The 23833-nt window shown below is 46.3% G+C and overlaps 2 protein-coding genes and 5 non-coding genes across 9 annotated transcripts; 6 read left to right on the top strand and 1 right to left on the bottom strand.

Moving 5' to 3' along the window:
- The first annotated feature begins 9436 nt into the window (after positions 1 to 9436).
- Positions 9437 to 14892, top strand: NOP56 (NOP56 ribonucleoprotein). Its single transcript, XM_063093778.1, has 12 exons — positions 9437 to 9520; positions 9669 to 9758; positions 10104 to 10218; positions 10951 to 11112; positions 11269 to 11467; positions 11862 to 12049; positions 12131 to 12282; positions 12461 to 12561; positions 12891 to 13039; positions 13263 to 13384; positions 13576 to 13713; positions 14438 to 14892. The coding sequence occupies exons 1-12, from the start codon at positions 9518 to 9520 to the stop codon at positions 14804 to 14806; spliced, it is 1788 nt and encodes a 595-aa protein (XP_062949848.1). The 5' UTR covers positions 9437 to 9517; the 3' UTR covers positions 14807 to 14892.
- On the top strand, positions 10744 to 10813 carry LOC134365925 (small nucleolar RNA SNORD110). The gene has a single exon (XR_010022204.1). It is a non-coding gene; the product is annotated as a small nucleolar RNA SNORD110 (small nucleolar RNA).
- On the top strand, positions 11597 to 11729 carry LOC134365812 (small nucleolar RNA SNORA51). The gene has a single exon (XR_010022182.1). It is a non-coding gene; the product is annotated as a small nucleolar RNA SNORA51 (small nucleolar RNA).
- LOC134365912 (small nucleolar RNA SNORD86) lies at positions 12614 to 12699 on the top strand. The gene has a single exon (XR_010022201.1). It is a non-coding gene; the product is annotated as a small nucleolar RNA SNORD86 (small nucleolar RNA).
- Positions 13110 to 13180, top strand: LOC134365707 (small nucleolar RNA SNORD56). The gene has a single exon (XR_010022154.1). It is a non-coding gene; the product is annotated as a small nucleolar RNA SNORD56 (small nucleolar RNA).
- Positions 13434 to 13505, top strand: LOC134365705 (small nucleolar RNA SNORD57). Its single transcript, XR_010022153.1, has one exon. It is a non-coding gene; the product is annotated as a small nucleolar RNA SNORD57 (small nucleolar RNA).
- On the bottom strand, positions 14889 to 20013 carry IDH3B (isocitrate dehydrogenase (NAD(+)) 3 non-catalytic subunit beta). 3 transcript variants are annotated; one of them, XM_063093808.1, is made up of 12 exons: positions 19956 to 20013; positions 19730 to 19810; positions 19482 to 19580; positions 19263 to 19383; positions 17274 to 17334; positions 17069 to 17201; positions 16851 to 16984; positions 16656 to 16758; positions 16414 to 16560; positions 16114 to 16208; positions 15941 to 16001; positions 14889 to 15021 (listed from the first exon to the last, which is right to left on the bottom strand). In XM_063093808.1, exons 1-12 carry the CDS (start codon positions 19989 to 19991, stop codon positions 14941 to 14943), a joined length of 1152 nt encoding a protein of 383 aa, XP_062949878.1. In that variant the 5' UTR covers positions 19992 to 20013; the 3' UTR covers positions 14889 to 14940. The 3 variants fall into 3 exon arrangements, with proteins under 3 accessions (XP_062949878.1, XP_062949858.1, XP_062949868.1); XM_063093788.1 differs by lacking the exon at positions 14889 to 15021 and adding an exon at positions 15030 to 15332; XM_063093798.1 differs by lacking the exon at positions 14889 to 15021 and adding an exon at positions 15392 to 15753.
- Between the last annotated feature and the right edge of the window lie 3820 nt (positions 20014 to 23833).

Genomic DNA, 23833 nt, shown 5'->3' with positions numbered 1-23833 from the left:
ACTCATCCTGGCTTTCATTCAAAAGACTTCTTATATTCCAGATCTTACATTCTAGATCCTTCAGTCTTTTGTCCAAACACTGACCAGGTTGGACTTAACACCTCTAACAGGTTCTCTTGTTTCTCCCTTTTGCTTCCCCTCTCTTTCCATCTTCCGTCTCTAAATGACCTACACATTCTGCCATGAATACCTAAAATCCCCTCTAGCCATGAAGTCTACCAAAGGAACACCAGGCCAAATTGTCTTCCAGTCAGCCTCCATGACTGCATTTTAGCACTTGATTATATTCAGTGTTCCAGGATTATAAAGTCTCTGAAGTCAGAGATCATGGATTATTATTACCATTGTTTTTATTATTCTCCCAGATCTCCGCATGGCTCACTGGCTTGCTTCCTAAGGTCTCTGCTCAAACATCACCTCTTCATTGAGAGCCTGTATAAAACAATGCAACATCCCTTAATTCTTATCAACATCTGATGTGCTACATATTTACTGATTTTCTGTCTCTACTATAGTGTAAACTCCATGATGGCAGGCACTTGGGTTTGCTTACTACTGTGTGTATTCCCAACACCTAGAGATATCTATGGCATGCAGCAGACACACAAAAACAACTTCTTTGATGAATGAAAGAACAAACTGATTAATTCTGTAACTTTTTTTTTTTTTTTTTTTTTTTTTTTTTGCAGCTGGTCAGTGACAGGGATTGAACTCCGGACCTTGGTATTATCAGCACCACACTCTAAATAACAGAGCTAACTGGCCAGATCTCTGTGACTTCTTGAATACCAGGGGTTGATAGCTGATTCCTCATCTGTGAAAAAAAAAAAAAAAAAGGATGTTGGATCATAGTCTCCAAGGCGCCCTCTAGCTCTCAGGGTCCACAAAAGACCAGCAGCATCAAACTGCTTAGCTGGGTTCTGAGAAGATGAAAAGACGCAGCTTTGGGCTGCATTCTCTGCTCATTCCTCCCACCACCCACCACCACCCCAATCTTCATGCGTGTGAGGTGCCTGCATATTAAAATGAGTCCCTTGGGCCTAATGCACATATAATGATGCCAGCTTTCAGGGGCACACCAGCACTTAAAGAACTGAGCTGAAGTTGACAGAAGCTGCAATGATACAATCAGGATAGTTAATCTGAGGTTAGGAAACTCACCAGTTTGTGGCACACCAAAATTGTTTTGATTCACACCACCTTACCTCCTCATCCAAAGGGTAAATAATGTCTTTTCCATGCAAAATCGAATGCTAATAGGCAGCTATGAGTGGCAAGCATTCTTCAAAAAGGAGAAAATAATGCTTAGAAAGCAACAACAGGAAGCCAGGAGAACATCAACCTCTAATACCTCTCAAAACAACTTGTGGAAATCAACTCAAAATGGATTAAAGAATTAAATATACACCCTGAAACAATAAAACTTCTTAAAGAAAACATAGGAGAAACACTTCAGGAAGTAGGATTGGGCACAGACTTCATGAATACGACCCCAAAAGCAAAGGCAACCAAAAGAAAAATAAACAAATGGGATTATATCAAACTAAAAAGCTTCTGCACAGCAAAAGAAACAATTAACAGAGTTAAAAGAGAACCAACAGAGTGGGAGAAAATATTTGCAAAATATACATCTGACAAGGATTAATATCCAGAATATACAAGGAACTCAAACAACTTTACAACAAAAAAACAAGTAACCCAATTAAGAAATGTGCAAAAGAGCAAATTAGGCATTTCTCAAAGGAAGATATATGAATGGCCAAAAGACACATAAAAAAATGCTCAGCATCACTCAGCATTTGGGAAATGCAAATCAAAACCACACTGAGATACCATCTCACCCCAGTTAGGATGGCTAATATCCAGAAGACTGTGAATAAAAAATGTTGGCGAGGTTGCTGAGAAAAAGGAACTCTCATACATTGTTGATGGGACTGCAAAATGGTGCAGCCTCTATGGAAAATGGTATGGAGGTTCCTCAAACAATTGCAGATAGATCTACCATATGACCCAGCTATCCCACTGCTGGGAATATACCCAGAGGAATGGAAATCATCAAGTCGAAGGTATACCTGTTCTCTAGTGTTCATTGCAGCACTCTTTACAATAGCCAAGAGTTGGAACCAGCCCAAATGTCCATCATCAGATGAGTGGATATGGAAAATGTGGTACATCTACACGATGGAATACTACTCTGCCATAAAAAAGAATGAAATACTGCCATTTGCAACAACATGGATGGACCTAGAGAGAATTATATTAAGTGAAACTAGTCAGGCACAGAAAGAGAAATATCACATGTTCTCACTTATATGCGGGAGCTATAAATAAATAAATAAATACACAAACAACGGGGGGCGGGGAAGACACAACAATTACAATTCCTTGAAGTTGATACAACAAGTGAACAGATATGAGGTTGGGGAGAGGGAGGGAGGTTTTGGTAATGGGCCACAATAATCAACCACATTGAATATTGACAAAATTAAGTTAAATTTTAAAAAAAACAAAAAACTTGTGGGCCAAAGAAGCAATCATCATGGAAAACAGAATAAATTTGCAGTATAATGAAATATTACATACCAAAATTTGTAGAATGCAGCTAAAGCAGTATTTAGAGGGAAATGCACATTTAAGAAGAAAAGTTTAAATTAATGAACCAAACACCCACATTAAGAAGTTAAACAGGGCTTCCGGTCAAGATGGCACAATATACAGTCCCCAGCGTCACTCTCTCCCACAAATCAACCAATTCACAACTATAAAAAAGCAACAACAGCCAAGCTGGGACCACTAGAGCTCAGGGGAAGAGGAGGAGAGACCTACAGAGTGCATGAAGGTGGGAGAAGCCACGATGAGAGAAAGAAAAAACCGCTCCAACCATTTCGTGCCACAGCCGCTTTAAGGCTGGAGCTGCTAAGCGCACAGAGCAGGAGCTGGCAAAAGTCACAGCTGTGCCCTTTGGATGAAGTTGCTTGAAGGTGGCAGGGTAGAAGAGGGCCTTGGTGGCCCCCAGGACAGCAAGACCACTAATAGTGCTCCCGTGGACCCACATAGGAGCGATGAGCCACAACAAGTGAAAAAAGGAGCCACTCAGAGGCCAGTGAGTCATCGCAAGGGATCGAAGCATGGCCTGTCCCACGGGAAGTGTTTGGAGCACAGGCAGTGGGGGAGACGGGCCCACCATGGGGAACACTGGGACACAGCAAGGACAGCTGATCTGCCCCCCAGTCAGCACAGGACCGCTCAGAGGAGACTGGTAGGGAATGCAGAATTGCATGGGTGCAGTTTGATGAACAGACTCAGGCCCAGATCAGAGTTTCTACACAACCCAGCCGCACCAGGTCTCTGGAGAGCCAGAAGTACTTATAAAGTCAACCATTAAAACACGAGCTGCACAAAAAGCCTTCCCTAGGGAAGCGGCAGCAAAGCAGCAATTTAGCTAAACCACAGAGTTCAGGTGCTGCTCCTCACAGGAAGTTCCCCCATTTTAGAAGCAAAGGACAAAAAATTAGTTCTGGCCCAGGCACACCACCCAGCACCTCGGAACCCACCCGGGGTCCTGAGGCTTGGATCTGGGAGCCACGAGCAACTAGGTAAGGAGCATACCAAAAACATCACCTCCATGTGAGTGGCCCACCACAGCCACCACAATAACCACTAATGCCGCAAAAGCAGCTAAACGCCACAACCACCACACGAATGGTCTGCAGCCACTGGAGTGCATTGACACAAGGAGAGTCACCAGCAGAGACCAAAGAAAAAAAGAGGATGTCTCTCTCCACAAAGCCCATTCCAGAGTGACAGAAGAAGCATCTCTTCTACGATAATATTAGGGTCCTGAACACACTTCTCAGCATTGGACAGATCATCTAGGCAACAAATCAATAGAGTAACCATTACTCTTTCAGAAGGAGAGAAGAAATCTAGGGTGATTAGAGGAAGGAGGGGAGAGGAAGTTGGGGATAGGGAGAGATTGGACAAGGGGCATAAAGAATAAGTATGATTTGTAACATATATATACTAGTAATATTGATTTGATCAATATATCTCAACATTGAACCCAAAAAATATGTATAATCAATAAAAACATGATTCAATAAAAATTTTTAAAAAGAAGAAGTTAAACAGGCTGGCCAGTTAGCTCAGTTGGTTAGAGCTCAGTGTTATAACACCAAGGTCAAGGGCTCAGATCCCAGTACCAATGAGTTCCTAAAAAAAAAAAAGAAAAGTTAGAGAACAGCAAAATAAATCCCCAAAAGTAGAAGAGCAGAAATTAATTAAAAAGAAAAACATACAATAGAGAGGATCAACAAAATTTCGTTCTTTAAAATGTGGGTGAGAGTGACATTTTTCTGACAAGACTGACAAAATAAAAAAGATGACAAAAGTAAACATTAGGAATTTTTAAAAAAGAGATCATAGCCACAGATACTGCAGAAAAGATAAAAACTTTTCCAATTCAAACCTATACCAAAAAATGTGAAAGCATAGATGAAATGAACAAATTCCCAATTAACAAAAATTGGTCCCAGAAGATAGGGAACCTGAATAATTTTATGACAATTAGTAAATTTGAATCATAATGTAAAATATGCTTTCAAGATGCTCTCTTTGGTTTGGGTGGTTTTCTGTTTCATTACAATGGGTACAAGTGTGAACTCCTTTTTATTTATCCTGCTTGGGACACATTCCTGTACCTTTGGATCCATGCTTTTCATCAGTTGTGGGGAAACTGCATCATTATCTCTTAAAATATTGTTCCTCCTCTTTTTCCTTCCCACCTGCCTGGGCTCCAATCAGAACAGATGTTGGATACTTTCATTCCACATTCTATGTCTCCTAATTTCTCTTTCACCTCCTTATCTGTCTCTTGCATTCTGGATAAATTATTTAGCTGTATCTTCCAGTTCACTAATACTCTCTTCAGCTGTGCATAATTTACTAATGAGTCATTTGCATTTCTTTTCAGTTTCAAAAAAGTTTTCACTTCCACAAGTACCACACATCTGTCCATTTCTGCCCTGCTCCCCTGACCGTGGTACAGGTGAAGCTGCATGCCTCGAAAACAGGGTCTGGCAATCTTTTTCTATAAAGTATCAGAAATATTTTGGATTTAGTGAGCCACATAATCTCTGTCTCATATTCTTTTTAAAAAAAATTGTTTATTTTTATTTATTTTATTTTTTGGCTGGCAAGTATGGGGATCCAAATCCTTGTCCTTGGTGTTATAACACCATGCTCTAACCAACTGAGCTAACCAGCCAGCCCACAATCTTTTAAAAAAGTAAAAATCATTCTTTGCTCTTGGGCCCTACCAAAACAAGCCACTGGCCAGATCTGGCCCATGGGTCATAGTTTGAAGACCCCTGCTCTAAAGGTCCCACACTCAACCCAATGTGATGGTCAATACGACACAGCATTCATGAAGGAAGTGCTAGGGTAAAGTCTCTCTGGTAATGAGTCTGGTCCTCATTATGTGGCAGGCAGATGATCCCCAAGACCATGCATGCATCAATGACAAATACCTGGATGCCAAATGGCATGGAACCAGTAGAGGTACATGGATGCCAAATGGCATGGAACCAGTAGAGGTCTGCAGTAAGGAGACCCTGAGCCCAGAGATTCTGAGCGCCTGGCTGGAATCAGCACATCTCACAGGACAGAGTGCACAGGCCCAGGGGCCAGCCCAAAGCAGCCACTTTACAGTAGGGATTAATGGCTCCCAGGACACAGCACCAAAACCTAAGCACAAAGACCTGAAATACCAGACCCTTTTCCCTGCAAGTAGGCAGTGAGAGTCTTCTCATAACCCCATCGCCAATTTGAAATAAGCCGAGAGAGGACTCTCCCTTAGCAAGACTGTTTAAACCAGGAACAACTGAGATACCAATGAATGGTGAGTTTACACATTCAATGTATTTTCCAGGTTCCAACGTGTAATCAGGGTGCTGTACTGCCACTGGAAGTTACAAATGGAATAGGAAACTTTTACCATGTGAAACTAAATTGTGTTTAGAGATGATGTGTCTACATGTGTAAGTTAACAGCAAAAGTGATAGAACTGAGTCGGGGTAAGTGAGTGTATAAACAAATGAGGTGTTAGTAGATTCTATCGGAGGTGATGGGAGAACTGGGACTCAGCTGAGAACACGTCGTATGAAATACTGTGATATTTATTGCTAAAGGTACAAAAGAGCAAGATGAAAGACCACAAATTTTTTGAGTTCACACTATGTACCAGGCACCACACCTACGTCACACCTGGCCTATAGCAGATGTTCAATAAATGTTTGTTGAAGGGAGGGGTGAATGAATCCTCCATCATTCTGCAGAAGAAACGAAAGCTCCGGAATGTTGGATGATTAAGATCACACAGTAGACTGGCCAGTTAGCTCAGTTGGTTAGTGTGTGGTGTTGTAAAACCAAGGTCAAGGGTTTGGATCCCCATACTTGCCAGCCACAAAAAAAATTTTTTAAATAATAATAAGATCACACATAAGTATTGGCAGAGCTGGGTTTGAACCCAGGTTTGCTGACTTTACCACTGCTTAACAAACCACCTCTTAACTTAGTGGCTTAAAACCACAATATATCATTTCTCACAGTAAAGGTTGATGGGGCACAGGTGGTTGTTATTCAGTGCATAACTGTATATATAATACAGAGATGTATATATACACATAGATATACATATGTACACACAGAAATATTTTTTTCATATATATACACATATATGTACACTACATAGACATACACATTTCTGTCTATCAGATCAGGAAATAAAAAACCTGAGTTACTCAATGAGCCAAAAGATAACCACAGTCATACTTTGGACAGATTCGAGTCTTCTGGTTACAAAGGAGCTGTAATGAAGTAGTTTGCTGACTTAAAGAGATGGCTGCAGAAAAGTGCACTTCAACTAGTGAGATACAAATGCTTGTGATTAGATGGGGATATGGTGTAAATACTAAAATAAAATTCCTTTGGTTTCCTTACCTCCATCCCTTCACTAAAATATCTTCCTGATGCTTGTAATCCTGACCCCAGTGGACATCTCTGCAGCATGTGACCATCTCTTCCTTCCCCTTGGACTGTTCGCTAGGTTCACTGCTCCTACCTAGGCTGAGATCTTCACCACCAAAGTAGACTTTTACAAAACCTTTGGTTTCCCATTCTCTGAGCCACCTTTCTCTCTACTGCCAGAATGATCTTTCTCAGGCAGAATATCCAATTGCATTCTATTTGTGGGTGCTCATAGTGGCATGAAGTAATGGAAAGATTATGAGCCTTCATATCCCAGGATCATCTGTGGTACCTGGTTTCCAAAAATGGCCACTGATGCTCCATGCCTACTAGTATCAGGTCCTGTGTCCCACATTGAACCAGGCTGAGTCCATGACTTGTTTCAGCCAATAGAATACGGCAAAAGTGATTCTGTGTCACTCAGGCCTCAGCCTTTTGCATTCTCAGGAGCCTTGGTTTGCTTTATAAGAAGCTCACCTACCCTGCTAGAGAGAGCAGAAGGAAAGAGAGAGGCCTTGAGATTACATGCAGTGGGACAGAGGTCCAGCCTTCCAGCCATCCCTGCCAAGATAGCAGATACGTGGATGAAGTCCCTTTGTGTGTTCTAGCCCCTGCCGCAATTGAGACCCCAAACAAGACCAGCAGAACCACCACCTGTGCCGTCTACCCTTACTGTGAAAAATAATACATTGTGGTTTTAATATGCTAGATTTAGGGGTGATTTGTTAAGCGCAGTAAATATGAAACAAAGTCAGCAAAACTCAGTTCAAACCCAGCTCTGCCAATATTTACAGCGTGCTTTTAATCACTCAACCTTCCTGAGCTTCCATTTTTTCTGCATAATAAAGTTAAGGATTCACCTTTGCTCTCCGGATGTGCTGGCTCCTGCAATTTACCCAAACATGGAAAACTCCACTGCATAATTTGTGATAGCAGGGAAATGCCTTCATGCTCTCCCCTTAAAAAAAAAAAAAAAAAGTTAAGGATTCATTCATCCCTTTAACAAACATTTATTAAACATCTACTATAGGCCAGGTATGACACAGGTGTGGTAACCCCAGAAAGATTTAGTATTAAGTATAGAAATAATAAAGTAAATCCAAGTCATAGCATTATACTTTCCAATGATTTTGGAATTATCTGTTTAATTTGGTATTTTAAGCATTTATAATGTCTAAGTGAATTTAACATATAAAGTATATAATAGATTAATTTTGCAATTCCATTTTTAAATGTGAAATAGAGTAACTGATTTGGAATCATGATTGTAAGTTGGTATGTGTAACTGAATTTAACTACGTCTGTAAGCAATATTGAGATTATCAGATTTTAAGATTTACCAACCCTATTTGTACGTTTAATACATTAGATTTATAAGGGTGAACTAAGAAAAAAAAGTGCACTAAGTACTTGGATTTTCTCAAGTAACTGAATCGCTTAAGAAGTAATTAAAATAAATTTTAAAATGCAGTTTCTAGTTACAAGAATTTAAGTTATAAAACTCCCCTTAGAATGATTGAAGAATACCAAGGGCACGTACTATTTGAGGATAACCAGGTTTTGGATTTACAACTCTAATAATTATTAAGCAAAAGCAGTTTCAAAATAGCCACTTGAGTGCCCCAAAGCCGCCCTGGAGGACAGGGAAACAGCTGCCATTCACTTGCTGCCAACTCCGTGTTAAGAACTTAGGGCCATTCAAGCGGGTGAGCAACATGTGGCCCCGCGAAAGGAGCTGGATCCCGTGAAGCAGGGGAACAAGAAACCGGCCTAGGAAGACGTGGAATCGTCTTTCTTTTCTAGGTTATTGCCTGGCACCGACACTTTTTAAAAGATAAATAAAATAAAATCTTGAAGCACTTAGCCGCCAGGAGCCACGTTTCCTGCAGGGTCTGCGCCAGAGCGCCCCAGGCCCGCTCCAGTCCCTGGCAGGAGGAAAGGGAGCGCGGCCACGGCAGGGAGGGTCGTCCTCGGGCAGGAGGTGGGGACCGAGGGGTCCTGGGGGCGTGGGGCGCAGGGAGGGTTCTGGGGTCCGGAGGCACCGGCGCTGCGGGAAGCCGGCTCGGCAACGGTGTGGGGGCAGAGGGAGGTAGTAGCCGCGCCCCACGCGGAGCCTCCCGCCCCGACTTCACCGAGCTGTGCTGCCCGCCACTTAAACGATGTAAACATGAGGGATCGAACTATTATCCTGAAAAGCGCCTCTCCATGCGGGTTTGCGGCCTGCAGGAGCGGCCAGGTACCGCGCGTCCCCAGCAACAGCACAAACCCGCCGAGTTCCGTGCAGAGGCCGGAAAAAGCCGGCGCGCTTGCGCTGGGCGCCACTCCCAGCACCCCTCTGGACGATACCACCGCGGCGGACCCCTCCGAGGTCCCGGAAATGGTGCCGTCCCCGGCCTCTGATTGGTAGACCTGGGGGGCGTGACCTCGGGAGCCTGTTTCCGCGCGCTAGAGCCTGCTAGCCGCATTGCGAGGCAGGCAAGGAGCAGGCGCCATGGTGAGGAGTGGTTGCGGGTCGCGGGCGAGGCGAATGCCGTGGTTAGGGCCTGGGTTCGGGCCCGAGCCCGGGCCGAGACCTGCCCTGGGAGCAGGGCCAGGCGAACGCGGGGGCCGCGCTGACGCTCGCGCCCGGGATCCCGTTCCAGGTGCTGCTGCACGTGCTGTTCGAGCACGCGGTCGGTTACGCGCTGCTGGCGCTGAAAGAGGTGGAGGAGATCAGTCTGCTGCTGCCACAGGTGGGTGGCTCGGTGGGCTCGCGCGGACGCGCCGCTTCTCCTCCGGCCGCGCGGGCCCCAGCATGCACCGCGCGCGCCCACGTGGCCGGCCGCGCGGGTGTGGGGAGCTGGGCCTGAAAAGCTCTGAAGCAGGGGGTCCTTACCTTGACTCACGATTACAACTGCTTTGGGAACAGTTAAGAATAAGCCTCCCGGACTCAGCCCTTTACCGACTAAAGCAGAACCCGGACTGTAGGGCCTAGGCATCGGTGTATCTTAAAGTGGTCCAGGGCTGAGAACCGCTGCTTGAGTGGGCCACAGAGCAAGGGCCATGAAAGGAAACCACGCGTTGTATTTCTCCCCCAGGTGGAGGAGTGTGTGCTCAACCTGGGCAAGTTCCACAACATCGTTCGTCTCGTGGCCTTTTGTCCCTTTGCATCATCCCAGGTTGCCTTGGAAAATGCCAATGCAGTGTCCGAAGGTGAGTCCGGCCACCGCCAAGTTTTTAAGGGAGTTGAGCGAAATGGGGTTCCTGCCGTTATCTTCTTACGGGGCTTGTAATGGTATTTGCCTTTCTTTGGCCAGTTCTAAAACTGATGTGTGCTGAGCAGTATTTCAGACTACACGAGCTCAAGGTCTGGGAAGTATGGTAGGCTCAATGTTACCGCAATTAAAAGCACACGATTCAGGATGTAGATTTTACTTACTTGTGGGTATTGTAGTGATAAGTGATTCTTCAATGAAATGGGATGGGGAGGGTGGTGAGCGGCTCATTTACATGCCCACCTGTGCCCTAGTTTGCCCGAACAAATGTCTGGTTCTCTGTCGTATCTTTCAATTGATTGGCAAGGGCAATTTTTATAATATAGGCCAAGAAAAGAGGGTTTGGTCTCAGAAGGTAAATCGAGTACTAAATACTCGAGGGCGTGTTACAGGTTTTCAGTTATGTTGTTCATACTTGTGCTATTGGACTTAAGTCCAGTTCTTCCTGTGGTCGAGCCAGGCTTTGCAGTGATGACTTGCGAATCTGTCAATCCACTGAGTGCAGTCTCTGATGTCTTCGTGTCTCTGAGCAAAGCCTGAAGGGGAGTGGTCTCGGCATGCCATCCCAGCATGCTCTGCAGGAGAAGTGTAATCACCCGAGGGGATGGGATCCTCTTAAAATTTAAGCATCCTACAGCATTTTAGTGGGAACTATGTTCTTTGCCCTGAGGCATTGTTCATGAGGACCTCCGCCTGCTCTTGGAGACCCACCTGCCGTCCAAAAAGAAGAAAGTACTCTTGGGAGTTGGGGACCCCAAGATTGGTGCTGCTATTCAAGAGGAGTTAGGTTACAACTGCCAGACTGGAGGTGTGATAGCAGAGATAATGCGAGGTGAGACCATCATCTCTTTTACTGCTGTCATTCTTGACATCTTTGAGGGGGTTCTGGAAACTTACTAGAATGCTTGAGGCTGCTTCTGGGAAACCTGGGCTGTCTGGTGCCTGTGGGTGTGGGAGCTAGCTCAGAGCCCTTTCTTGCTCCTTTTAGGAGTTCGCCTGCACTTCCATAACCTGGTGAAGGGTCTGACCGACGTGTCAGCTTGTAAAGCCCAACTGGGGCTGGGACACAGCTATTCTCGTGCCAAAGTTAAGTTTAATGTGAACCGGGTGGACAATATGATCATCCAGTCCATTAGCCTCCTGGACCAGCTGGATAAAGACATCAATACTTTCTCTATGCGTGTCAGGTAAGGTGCAGGGGCACCCCGACAATGAAGTCTTCATTCTGTAGTTAAGCTAATTTTGAATCCTGAGATCAGGACTTAAAATTCTTGTGGGTAGAGCCATGGGGGTGGGGCTGGACCTGGACCTCATCTCACCTCCTGGTGCTTACCACAGGCTGTGTTCTTACACTGACTGTATAGAAAGAGGAGGCAGAGTAAACTTAACCCCATGTACACCTCAGCCCAGGCCCTGTGCTTGGTTTGAATTGTGAATGGGGGGACATAGTGTTGAGGGGGATTTGAATCTGACTTGTTCTCATTTCTTGAGGCAAAGAGTAGGTGTGGAGAGGGCTGAGGACAAAGCTTTGTTGAGACATGGCAGCTGGGCCAGGGAGTGAGTGGTTGTGGCTCTTTGCAGGGAGTGGTATGGGTATCACTTCCCGGAGCTGGTGAAGATTATCAACGACAATGCCACCTACTGCCGCCTCGCCCAGTTCATTGGAAACCGAAGGGAGCTGAGTGAGGAAAAGTTGGAGAAGCTGGAGGAGCTGACAATGGACGGGGCCAAGGCTAAGGCTATCCTGGATGCCTCACGGTCCTCCATGGGTCAGTGCGGAGCTTGGTTGCTGGCATAAGATGTGGGGCTCTGAATCTCTGGCTCCTGCATTCACACTTGGTGTTCCCTAGGCATGGACATATCTGCCATCGACTTGATAAACATCGAGAGCTTTTCCAGTCGTGTGGTGTCTTTGTCAGAGTACCGCCAGAGCCTACACACTTACCTGCGCTCCAAGATGAGCCAAGTAGCCCCCAGCCTGTCAGCCCTGATTGGGGAAGCGGTGCGTCATGGGGAACACACAAATGGGGTGAATAAGGAACGTAACCATGTATGTCTGCACTGCTGCACTTCCTGGCCCACCATATCCTCCCCAGTTTGGTGGGGAGAAGAGCAGGATTTTGCAGCTGGAAGGCTGGCACCTCCAGCTTCTCTTACTTAATCATTGAATCTTTCCCCAGGTAGGTGCTCGTCTCATTGCTCATGCTGGCAGCCTCACCAACCTGGCCAAGTATCCAGCATCCACAGTGCAGATCCTTGGGGCCGAAAAGGCCCTGTTCAGGTACCAGTGAGGGCACTCAGGTGCCACTTCTGGTGCCCACTACTTGTTTGGGGATCACAGTGATGGCTGACCAGGGCTCCCTGACCTATGCAGGCCTCTGCTATGGGGGTGATGGCCAGTCCTGGTGTCTGAGTGATTCCCAGGGTCCAGCAAAGGGAGCAAGCTTCCAGGTCAGCGGCATCAGATGCCTTCCTTCTGTCTCTGGGAGCTGTGGGTTGGCATGCATTGGAGTAGAGATCCAGTCAGGCCTGAGGCTCACCTGGAAACGTGGGAAAGAAGGGATGGGAAGGGAGGAGTGATATTTAACTCTCCACTGAATATTCTCCCAGAGCCCTGAAGACAAGGGGTAACACACCAAAATATGGACTCATATTCCACTCCACCTTCATTGGCCGAGCAGCTGCCAAGAACAAAGGCCGCATCTCACGATACCTGGCAAACAAATGCAGCATTGCCTCACGAATCGATTGCTTTTCTGGTATGGGTGCAGGGTTGGCAGTTGTGGGGAAGAGGGGCTGGGCAGAAGGGGAGTCCAGTTACCTTAGCTTCCACAATGATGGCAATATTTTTCGTCAACAGCAGTTCACCTAGTGAGTGTTGATACTTTGGGTCTGAGTGAAGCTGAGGGTAGAGGGAATACCGGGGTGGGGGATAGTTTGCCTTTGGGGGCTGATAGGCTTTGTTTACCTGCACACATCCAGAGGTGCCCACAAGTGTATTTGGGGAGAAGCTCCGAGAGCAAGTTGAAGAGCGGCTGTCCTTCTATGAGACTGGAGAGATTCCCCGGAAGAATCTGGATGTCATGAAGGAAGCAATGGTTCAGGTCAGTTTGGGCTTTGCTGGGTGGGGGAGAACGAACCAGAGCTGGCTGTTGGAGGTGATGAACTGTCTTAGCCTGACCTTGTAGAGTGGAGGCAAAAAAACTGATTTAATGAGCCTGATCCAGTAAAGCCAGGAAGCAGGCTTTGGAGGGCCAGAGGTCTTAAAGCCTTTTCAGCACTTCTCTTTGACCAGGCAGAGGAAGCAGCTGCAGAGATCACCAGGAAGCTGGAGAAACAGGAGAAGAAACGCTTAAAGAAGGAAAAGAAACGGCTGGCTGCACTTGCCCTCATGTCTTCGGAAAACAGCAGCAGTACTCCAGAGGAGTGTGAGGTCAGTGGCCAGGGCAGCGCTCATTGAAGGTCCTAGGCTGCAGGGTTTTCCAACAGCAGAACAAAGGACATTGTGTAAAAACCACGGTCCTGGGTCCAGGCTTTTGGACTGAAACATCTAAAACTACCTCTTGATTCTATAGGAAGGATATAGGTGCTGAGAGAACTTGCTCAGGAGCCCAGAGAGCTGGTTGTGGCACACAGCCATTCCATGGGCAAGTGTGTTCTGTCCTCGGCTGCCTCCCAGGAGTCCTCAACCAGGAGTAGTGTAAATTCCTGCTCTGCTTGTTCTCAGATGTGTGTCCGGAGGTGGTGGTTCACAGTGGGGATGGGACAGTTATGTCTCCAATGTACTAGGCTAAACTCATTCTCCCTGGGATTTTCATTAAGTATCCAGTTTGTTAAACTGTGTCAGGGTCCCTTCTGCAATTTGGCATGATGGGTGTTGTGACCAACGTGGTGCATTTTCCTATAGTTTATTTAATGGGCAGAGATAATCTCTCATTATCTGTTCTCCCCAGCTTCTAATTGGGAGTAGTTTGGGGGTGGATTTCCAAAGTTAAGCCTGCATAATTATAAAACCATCCCAGAACATTAGGCAATTTTAACAACTTCACCAGTCTTTCTGCCTTGGACTACTTAACTGCTGAAATTTTTAATGGGGGTGTGTGCGTGCGTGTGCATACCATAGCTAACACAGTTTTCATGACCACTTTCCCTTTTAGGAGACGTGTGAAAAACCCAAAAAGAAAAAGAAAAAGCCCCAGGAGGCTCCTCAAGAGAATGGAATGGAGGACACACCTATCTCTTTCTCCAAACCCAAGAAAAAGAAACCTTTTTCCAAGGAGGAGCTGATTAGTAGTGACCTTGAAGAGACAGCTGGTAGCACAAATGTTCCCAAGAGAAAGAAACCCTCACCCAAGGAGGAAACAGTCAGTGATCCCGAAGAGGCAGGCAACAGGAGTGTCCCCAAGAAAAAGAGGAAATTCTCTTCCAAGGAGGAGCCCATCAGCAGTGGACCTGAAGAGGCTGCTGGCAGCAAGAGCAGCTCCAAGAAAAAGAAAAAACTTCAAAAACTATCCCAGGAAGATTAAAATGGACATTGCCTGGGGGGAGACATACCTCCAGTTAACATTTCCCAGCCCGTGTTCTGTACTCCAATAAAAACAAATTGACAAAAGTTGATCCACATGTTTTATTGAACACCATACTTGGGTGTGGGCAGGACCTATGGGTGGGACAGGGCAGCCATGACAGCCTCAGTGAAGTCGTGGCAAGTGGCATAGCCACCCATGTCAGAGGTTCGAACCTGTGGGGGAGAACTGTCATCATCTGTGGGGCCAGGGCCCCATCCCTAACAACACCACCACCCAACAATTCCCTAAGGAAGCCAGCCCCAGGACAACCTAGGCCCTGCCCAGAAAGGAGGTTATGGTCCACTGTCTAGAGGTTCATGTTGTCTTCCCTGGTCCACTGTACTGAAGGGATGTATAGGTAGTATGGTCCTTGTGAGGTTGGAAGGAATAAAGGGCTTTAGCCCCCATGGGGGTGCAGGTGGCCGATGACAGACTTGATGAAGTCGGTTGTGGTGCTGTAGCCGCCCATGTCTCGTGTCCGCACCTACAGCCACCACCGGCAATAGCCGTGGGGAGGAAGAGAAGAGAGCCCATGAAGGGGGGTAGGGCAGTGGGATCAAAGAAACGGAATCCAAGGGGTAACAGAAGATGCAATGCAGCAGTGACGGGAAGAAGGAGGTGGCCAGGTTTGGGAGCACATGAACCTGCCCATCTCTCTCCTGAACCACTATTAAAGCTGCACTGCTGCCAGCACAGGATGGGAGGCTGAGCATGAAGTGAGATGGGAAAATGCAGACCGGAGACAGCAGGGGAAGGAAGATGAGGATGGGCCCCCGAGGTGTGAAGGTGAAGCATCCTGCCTATCTCCCTCAGCTGCTCTATCCCAGAGAGCTGCACGTTCTGAATTCAGACGCCCATGAAAAGGGCAGTAGAAGGAGCAGGAAAGACGGAATAGCAGATGGGATCTAAAAGAGGCAAAGGAGATCAAGAGGATGAAACAGCCAAGAGAAGGGACGCAAAGAGCAGCCTTGAGAGGGACGGAGCAAGATCAGACAGCAGATGTTCTAGGGACCTGAGGGGAAAGGAGGCCCCATTCAGGTTCCCCAGAGAGTAGTGCCGAGGCCCTGAGCCCCATAGCCTTTCTAAACTCACCTTGCCAACTTTGATCACCTTCTTCACTGCATCTGCAATCATGTTGGAGTGATACTCAAGACTGTCAATGTGGACAGAAAGAAACTGAGATTCCCCAAACACCTTCCCCTGGTCTCCCCACCTGGCTCCCCCTTGCAACACCCAGCCTCCACCCCCAGCCTCCCACAACCTACTTGAGATGCCGGAGCATGTTGGAAGCTGACAGCAGCATGGCCGTGGGGTTTGCTATATTTCTGCCAACTGCCTGGGCAAATGGGTGCCGGGCACCCTGTGGAGAGAGAGAGGGGCAGGCCAGTCACTGCAGGAAATATGCAGAGGCTGAGGTCAGGAAAGGACATTGTGGGAGAAGGATGGCAGGCTGGGGTCACTTAGGAGGCAGGGACATTGGGATGGCAAGGGAGAACAGGTGGACCTGAGTGAGGTCAGATGAAAGGCACATAGACAGGGCAGAGGGAGGAAGTGACCTCACTCACCATCTCAAAGACTGCGTACTCTGCACTGTAGCTCTCACCGGGGACCACACCAGCTCCCCCAACCAGGCCAGCAGCCAGATTATCAATAATATTCCCATAGAGATTGGGCATCACAAGTACATCAAACTGGTAAGGATTCTGCACCAGCTAGGGGGTGAGATGCGGGCATGAAGAAGAGAAGTGAATCCCACTCCCCACCCTCCCTCAGCACCATGAGGGTGGAGGCATGAGGAGGGCTTCACCTGCATGCAGCAGTTGTCTATGATCATTGTCTCAAACTTGATTTTGGGGTATAGCTCAGCAATCTCCTCACAGCACTGCAGGAACAATCCATCCCCAAGTTTCCTGTCCATGGGCCAAAGAAAACAGAATCAGCCAAGAGAGAGCAGGAGGCTCCCTTCCCAGAAACCCATCCTGCACAAAGCCATGTCCCTCACATGATGTTGGCCTTGTGGACAGCAGTAACCTTGCTCCGCCCCTTCTTGGTGGCGTAGTCAAAGGCGAACTTTGCAATCCGCTGAGACTTGGCTCGAGTGACAATCTTCAAGCACTCAATCACACCCCTCACACTCTGGGTAAGAAGAGAGAAGATGGGTGACACTGGGAAGGAGCATCCTACCTCCATCCCTGCCCTCCCCAGCTTCTGCGGCCTCACCTCATGTTCCAGAGAGCTGTACTCCCCTTCAGTCTGCTCTCGAATGATCACCAGGTCCAGATTGTTGTGCCGAGTCATGTACCCAGGAAGTGACTTCACATGGACTACGTTCGCAAATAAGTCCAGCTTACGCCTGAGGGTGGGCAGAGCCATCAGCTCTACACCTGGTGCCCCAGTACCGCTCTATCCCTCACCCCGCACCTACCTCAGCCGCATATCGTAGGAAGCTAGTTCCCCCTTATACTCCATTGGGGTGTGGATCTTTCCTGTGTAAACAAAGAGTGGGGAGGAGTGTCAGACACAGGCCAAGCCCAGGGAGACCAGAACAGTGTCCAATCCCCTCAGGGACATAATGCAACCCTTCATCTCTCACTCCTAATCAATGACTTTTAATAGCCTCTGGGGGCAAGAAGCAAAGGAGAATAACACAGTTAAAATCAGAAACATTTTGTCTTCTACTTTATTTTTAGTCGCCTATTTAATTTATATTAAAACTTCAAAATAACCTAACAGGAGGCCAGATTTTTTTCATGTTCATCAAAGAAGAGCCTGGGTTTAATAACAGGTTGAGAAGGCCAGCCCGTGGCTCACTCGGTAGAGTGCGGTGCTGATAACACCAAGGCCACGGGTTCGGATCCTATATAGGGATGGCCGGTTTGCTCACTGGCTGAGCGTGGTGCTGACAACACCAAGCCAAGGGTTGAGATCCCCTTACCGGTCATCTTTAAAAAAAAAAAAAAATAACACGTTGAGAAACAATGCTAGGGGATCTGTGACCTTTCTTGATGTTTCTGGGTCTACTTATCTGACCATTTTTCCACCAACATTTACTGAATATGGACTGTATGTCAAGTAATAGGCACATCAACCAAAAACCACACAACTCCTGCTCTTGAGTTGCAAACAATGCACGGGGAAGACAGACAAAAGGAAAGACAGGATAAAGACCATGGGAAAGGTATTTACAATGTGCATAGGAACACAGAGAAGAAATCCCCTCTGGTAATACTAAGAAATGTCACAGAAGAGCTGGCATCTCCATCAGACCTTATGTTAAGTGAGTGTAGTGGGTTGAGTAGTGGTCCCTAAAAATGACTGTCCATGCCCTAACCCACAGAACCTGTAAATGTGACCTTATTTGGGAAAAGGGACTTTGCAGATGTAGTTGAGGATCCTGAGATGAAATTGCCCTGGATTAGGGTGGGCTCTAAACCCAGAGATAAATCTTTACAGAGAAGAGACATGAAGACAAAGAGGGGAGAAAGCCGTATGAAGCCAGAGGCAGAGATTGGAGTGATGCGCATACAAGTCAAGGAACACCAGGGGCTGGAAGAGGCAAAAAAGTGTTCTCCCCTAAGCTTTCAGGGGGAGTGTGACACTGCCAACACCTTAATTTCTGACTTCTGGCCTCCAGAACTGTGAGAGAATATGTTTCCATTATTTTAAGCCACCAGGTTTGTGGTAGTGTGTTATGGCAGTTGTAGGAAATTAATATAGTGAGTGAATGAGGATTCTGACAGGTAGCATCAAAGGAGCATTCTGGGCAGAGGGAATAGCATAAGTCAAGACAGTACATATATGAGAAAGTCTTCAAAAAGTTCATGAAAAGATTTGTCTGTGTCTTTTAATTCAATTTCCCACAAACTTTTAGAAGTACCCTTGTATGTGGAAGCTAACACACAATCTAGTGTGACCAAAGCAAAGAATAAGTGTTGTGGAAACCAAAGCAGAAAAGCTGAGGGCCAGCTTATAAATAATTTACTTTCCTATGCCAAGGTTGGGCCTGGCAATGTCAGGCTGGTCTTTCCAAGAGAAGAGATATCGAAGATGAACCGTAGGGGCAAAACCAGAAGCCAAAAAATCTAATGAGGAGATTAAAGTAGGGTAGCAGAAGGGAAGACAGAAGAAAAAGGGCAGCTAGAAGGATCATCGTAGAAACACAATCGACAAGACTTGATGAAGGGTGATGGAGCCTCAGGACAGACTCCAAACCCTTTGAGCCTTCCTGCAAAGACAGCTGACATGATATCTCAATTCCTGAGTTCCCAACAGGAAGAGAAAATGCCCAAGTATCAGTAGTGGGAGTGCTTGAGAGTTAATATATTTGTATGTGGGGAGAATGGTTTAATGAATTTTTTTTTTTCATTTGGTTTTTAAATGACATATGGACAGGGTGGCAAGGTGGGACACATACCAATGATGGCCACCTTGTTTTCTTTCATGGAACTCAGCACCTGCTCCAGCTTCTCCTCAGATGCCATATTCTGCACCTCGCTCAGGTGGTGCTCCTTGAACTCCACAGGGACAGCGGCAGCCTTCAGAGACAGGTCCCAAAACATCATAGGGTCAAGGTCAGTAAGTCCTTTCCAACCCACCCCATCGTCCCTACCGTGTGATCCTCCAGGCCACTCACCTTGAACACCTCCTTGACAGCATGCATCAGCTCAGGCCCCACACCGTCACCCGGCAGCATGGTCACAGGAAAGGCACCCTCCACCCTCATGTCCTCTGCCTGCGGGTGGGGCCAGCAAAGCTAGAGCTGGGGAGGGAGCAGGGATCCTGCGGGGAGGGGAAGGTGCGAGGTTCGGGAGGGGTAGGGGAAAAGCCGGGGGATATTCAAGAAGGGGACATGGGCGAGACCGGAGGTGGACTCGCACGTACCTGGCTGCGCGAGGCGGCACGCGCTCCGGTCGAGGTACCCAGACCTCTCCATGCCCCAGAGTTCGGGGCGGCGAGCAGCGCCTGCGGCGGACACACGGGCCTGTGAGGTCAGATATGGGACCCCCAGTCCCCGAACACTGCAGCGACCTTGCCCTCTTTAGAAAACCCTGTGACAACCCCTCCGCTCCCCATTCTGCCTCTCGCGCGGCGTGTCCCCGGGCCTCACCCGGGTCAAACAACGGACACCACTCTGCGCCGCCATGGTCTGCGCTGGGAGTCGCGCGGGAAGTGACGCCAGAAGCCGGCGCGGCCCTGCACTCCGACTTCCGGCCCCTCAGGGGAGCTTGGTGGTTCTCTCCTGCCGACCACACCGCGTGGACGCTCCTCTTCCTCCCTGTCTTTCATGATGGCAGGGTCACGGGACACACAAGCACTTTGTCTATCGCTTTATTTTCAGTCGCCATATTTAATTCATTTTGACACTTCAAAATAGCATTAAAGGAAAATATGTGACTTCATGTTTATTAAATGAGGACATGAGTTTAAGAGGAGGTTGAGAACTCTGGGGAATCTGTGTCTTTTCTTAATGTTTCTGTGTCTATGTGTTTGTTATTCTTTTAACCAGTACTCACTGAACACATATGTCACGCCATGGGAGAAGGTGTGTGTCTGCTTTCTCCTTCAATCTCCTAGCCTGCCTACTTACTCTACGTTAATCAAGTTTCCTCATTGTTTTTGTTTGTTTGTTTTTCATATAGAGTCTTGTTCTTTTCTCTGACAATTATTTCCCCAATAGCGTGTCCCAGACTTGAACTCCCCAGAACAGGTCCATAATTGGTGCCAGAAATTAGTTCAAGCATGTCTGAAGGGGAATTTCAGACCGATTTTTAAAATAACGGTGACATGTTGTTTACAACTGACATGCCTAAAAACAAAATGACACAGGAAGATTTGCCTAACTCAGTATGGAAGTGTGGTTTTGGATCACCTGTGCAAGTAGACCAGGAGCACTTTTAAAATTGCAGGGATATGAGTCTCATCCCAGAGTTGCTGAATCCAAATCTCAAGGTTGGGGCCCCAGAAGATAATTCTTAACAGTCTCTCCTAAATGATAAACACTAAGAGTTAAGAACCACTAGCTAGATTCTCTGTATGATAAACAACTCATTTGTATACGTCAACCAACTGAAAAGGTAGCAGGGCATTCTTCCAGCCTGAGAGAGGATACAGTGGTTCTAATCTTGGGAACCAAATATAAGCTTCTACCTACTTCTCTGCATTCCACTAGATGGGTCATTCTCCTCTATAGTAGTAGGATGAGAAGACTAAATTAAGTAATGTATAAGAGTTTTGAACAAATGAAAAATACTGTGTAAATATAAGGTTGTCATTATTATAGTTAATATAATTAATGTAACATACTCCTCTTTCTCCACTCATCCCATGAAACAAATCAAAACCAGAGAGAACCACCATCTTGCCCCCGAGACTGCCTAGTCCCAATTTCCGCATTACTATTGTCATTCACCGTCATTTTTCTTACCAAATATCTTTCTGATGTAGAAAAAGTAGGAGATTTACTCTTGAAAAAAAAAAAGACTACATTTTCTGTTAATTCAGGAAATTTAGGGTGGGAAAGAAGAAAAAGATGTCATCTTGATCCAATCTCTGAAAATAAACTAATTTTCAATCCAGAAAATATTAATTTTCTTTAAGGCAACTAGAACATCATTTCCATCTCTAAATTCTGCACAGCACTGAACTCAGCCTAACACTCAAAAAAAATCTACTGACTGATATAACACTGTGTGGCTGTCACCAGGGTAAGAGGGACTAATGGAGATTTTCAACTAACCCAGGCCAAGGAGATGAGACTATTATTGTCTGAAGGCCACTGTGTTCTCTCCATGAGCTTGGCAAGTTCTTCTGGCCTTCAAGTCCTCATGAAGGCATCTTTGACCAATATTGTTTGATAATGGAGAAGTCCAGTCAGAGCTTCTGAAAAGTTTCTTAACCAATCTCTTGAGGCAGGGTAGGGAGATGATACCATCTTGTTCCCTTCTAATTGTTATGGAGCCTCCTCCAGTTAGCACCAGGTATAATTAATAACCTGTCTGTACTTGAGTGTTCAGTGAGAGGCTGAGTGAATTAAATTAGTTAGTTTCCAATACCTGCAAATCCTCCAGTACAGGAATCCTAACTTGGGGTCCGCAGAACCCCCAGCTATCCATGAATAGAAATCAGTACTGTGAACTTGGATGGGGAAAATCCAAAAATCACAACTTTATTCTCACTAAATTCTAACTGAAATTTAGCATTTCTTTTCATTTTGAATGTAGGCCACGGGTCACAGTGCTACTCACAGGTCACAGTGTAGTACCCCTGACTTAGTAGCTAATATAAATTGTAGATATTTTCATACATATTTCAGTTGTGGCAGATATCTTAACATGTCATTTACTCTCATTCCTACTTTTACATTTTTTGACCCAATGCTAGATATTATTATTTAATATATTAATAAAGCAGCACTGTAGGGAAAGTAAAGATAAATGGTCAGGGTCCCTCGGGGGTTCAGAGTCTTGCCAAGCATTTGGTGTAAATATGCACATGCACCCAGGTGTTCCTTGGTTATTATCTAATGTAATTGTGTATGGGCACCCTGGTGTTCCTGGGTTGTCTGACTCACACCCAGGTGTCCTGGGTTATCAAACTTAAGTAAAAAGGATGAGTGGCTTTGATCCACAGCCACCACCACCCTGCCCCCAGGGGGCCACAGGGAGACAGCTACTGCTGCTCTTGTATCTGCTGGAGGCTGCTGCTGCTGCTGAGGAAACTGAGGACTGAGCTCGCATTGTTTGCCAATGGCTCCCAGGATCTTTCTCAATTACCTAGCTTGTGGACCTGTGTGTGAGGGATCTGGTGACCCAGCCAGCACAACAGATTTGAAGGGTCTGTGGGCCCTGAGCTCTAGCAATATGATCGGCATAGCCATACAAGCACACATATATACTATATTACAAAGTAGCTTTTTAATTACTATATGTCAACATAATGGGTTAGCTCCATGTTATAACACCAAGGTCTAGGGGGTTCAAATCCCCTTACCAGCTGGCAGCCCAAAAAAACCAAAAACAAAACCCGTAATGGGTTTTCTTTGTACTCCTGTTTATTTTATTTTGTGCATTTAATAGTCTTTTCTAAGAAGACTTCAACAACCTTCCAAAGAGGTCCATGGCACACAAAAGATTCAGAATTTCTGCTGTAATAGGCCTATTGGGTCTTTTTCTGTAGTCATGAGCAAGAGTAATTTCAATAAATGACAATTCCTTGAAGATTGAAGTGTGAGAAAGCTTCTTGAAAGAGGGAGAATTTGATCTGTGATTGAAGGATAAACCAGATTACAGAGGAGAAGTGACTACACTCTAGAGGATAGTGAAAGGTAAGCAAAGGTACTGTCTTAGGTCAGCCTCCCTAGAAGCAGAGTCTAAGACTGATTCTCATGCAAGTGACTTATTGAAGGAGTGTTCTCAGGAGAAACATGTCAGGACCTGAATAAGCAGAAGACGGCAGGGAAATGAGCTCAGCAAGCTATGGCCTCAGCTGAATCTTCCTCAGCTCCTGGAGAGCTCTGGAGCATGAACGATGTCTCAAAGTTGTCCCAGTGTGAGGCTTTTTAAGGATCCCTCAGAGGTCATGGACCACCCTCCAGAGAAGGAAGAAACTGTAGCAGTTAACGACCAACACCTGAAGCAGTTGTGGGAATGGATGTACCAGCTGGCAAAGAGGTTCTGAGCAAGGCAGCTACTACCTTGTGGAGGTGAGAACATGGTGTGCTGAAAAACAATGAAGGGAGAAGACACATTTGAGGAGATGAGGTGTAGTGAGGAGCAGTGAGTAAGTAACACTGGTGCAAGTTCTAGGCCTGAAGGAAATGAAGAGGATTTTTGAGCAATCTAAGGACACTGTTGAGGTTGGTGACAATGAAATTTATGGTGGTACGGTTGTGTATTATTTCATGGAGAAAGCAAACACTTGGGTTCATCCAAAAGTGGCATTTTTCCAGAGAGAGGTACAAGGGAGTTGAAAGTGTCAGCAAAATGG

This window comes from Cynocephalus volans, chromosome 1, assembly GCF_027409185.1.
Source record: "Cynocephalus volans isolate mCynVol1 chromosome 1, mCynVol1.pri, whole genome shotgun sequence".
NCBI lineage: Eukaryota > Metazoa > Chordata > Mammalia > Dermoptera > Cynocephalidae > Cynocephalus > Cynocephalus volans.
Note: the sequence above shows the minus strand (reverse complement) of the source record. Positions and strands in the feature narration are given on the sequence as shown.

Excerpts from the sequence above, each read along its gene's own strand:
- NOP56 (XM_063093778.1), top strand. Across the intron at positions 11,468-11,861 it reads ACTTTCTCTATGCGTGTCAG|GGAGTGGTATGGGTATCACT; the intron begins GTAAGGTGCAGG and ends GGCTCTTTGCAG. Across the intron at positions 13,714-14,437 it reads GTACTCCAGAGGAGTGTGAG|GAGACGTGTGAAAAACCCAA; the intron begins GTCAGTGGCCAG and ends TTTCCCTTTTAG.
- IDH3B (XM_063093788.1), bottom strand. The coding sequence starts at position 19,991 with ATGGCGGCGCAGAGTGGTGTCCGTTGTTTGACCCGG. Across the intron at positions 16,561-16,655 it reads TAGACAACTGCTGCATGCAG|CTGGTGCAGAATCCTTACCA; the intron begins GTGAAGCCCTCC and ends CTCACCCCCTAG. Across the intron at positions 16,209-16,413 it reads AGTACGCAGTCTTTGAGATG|GGTGCCCGGCACCCATTTGC; the intron begins GTGAGTGAGGTC and ends CTCTCTCCACAG.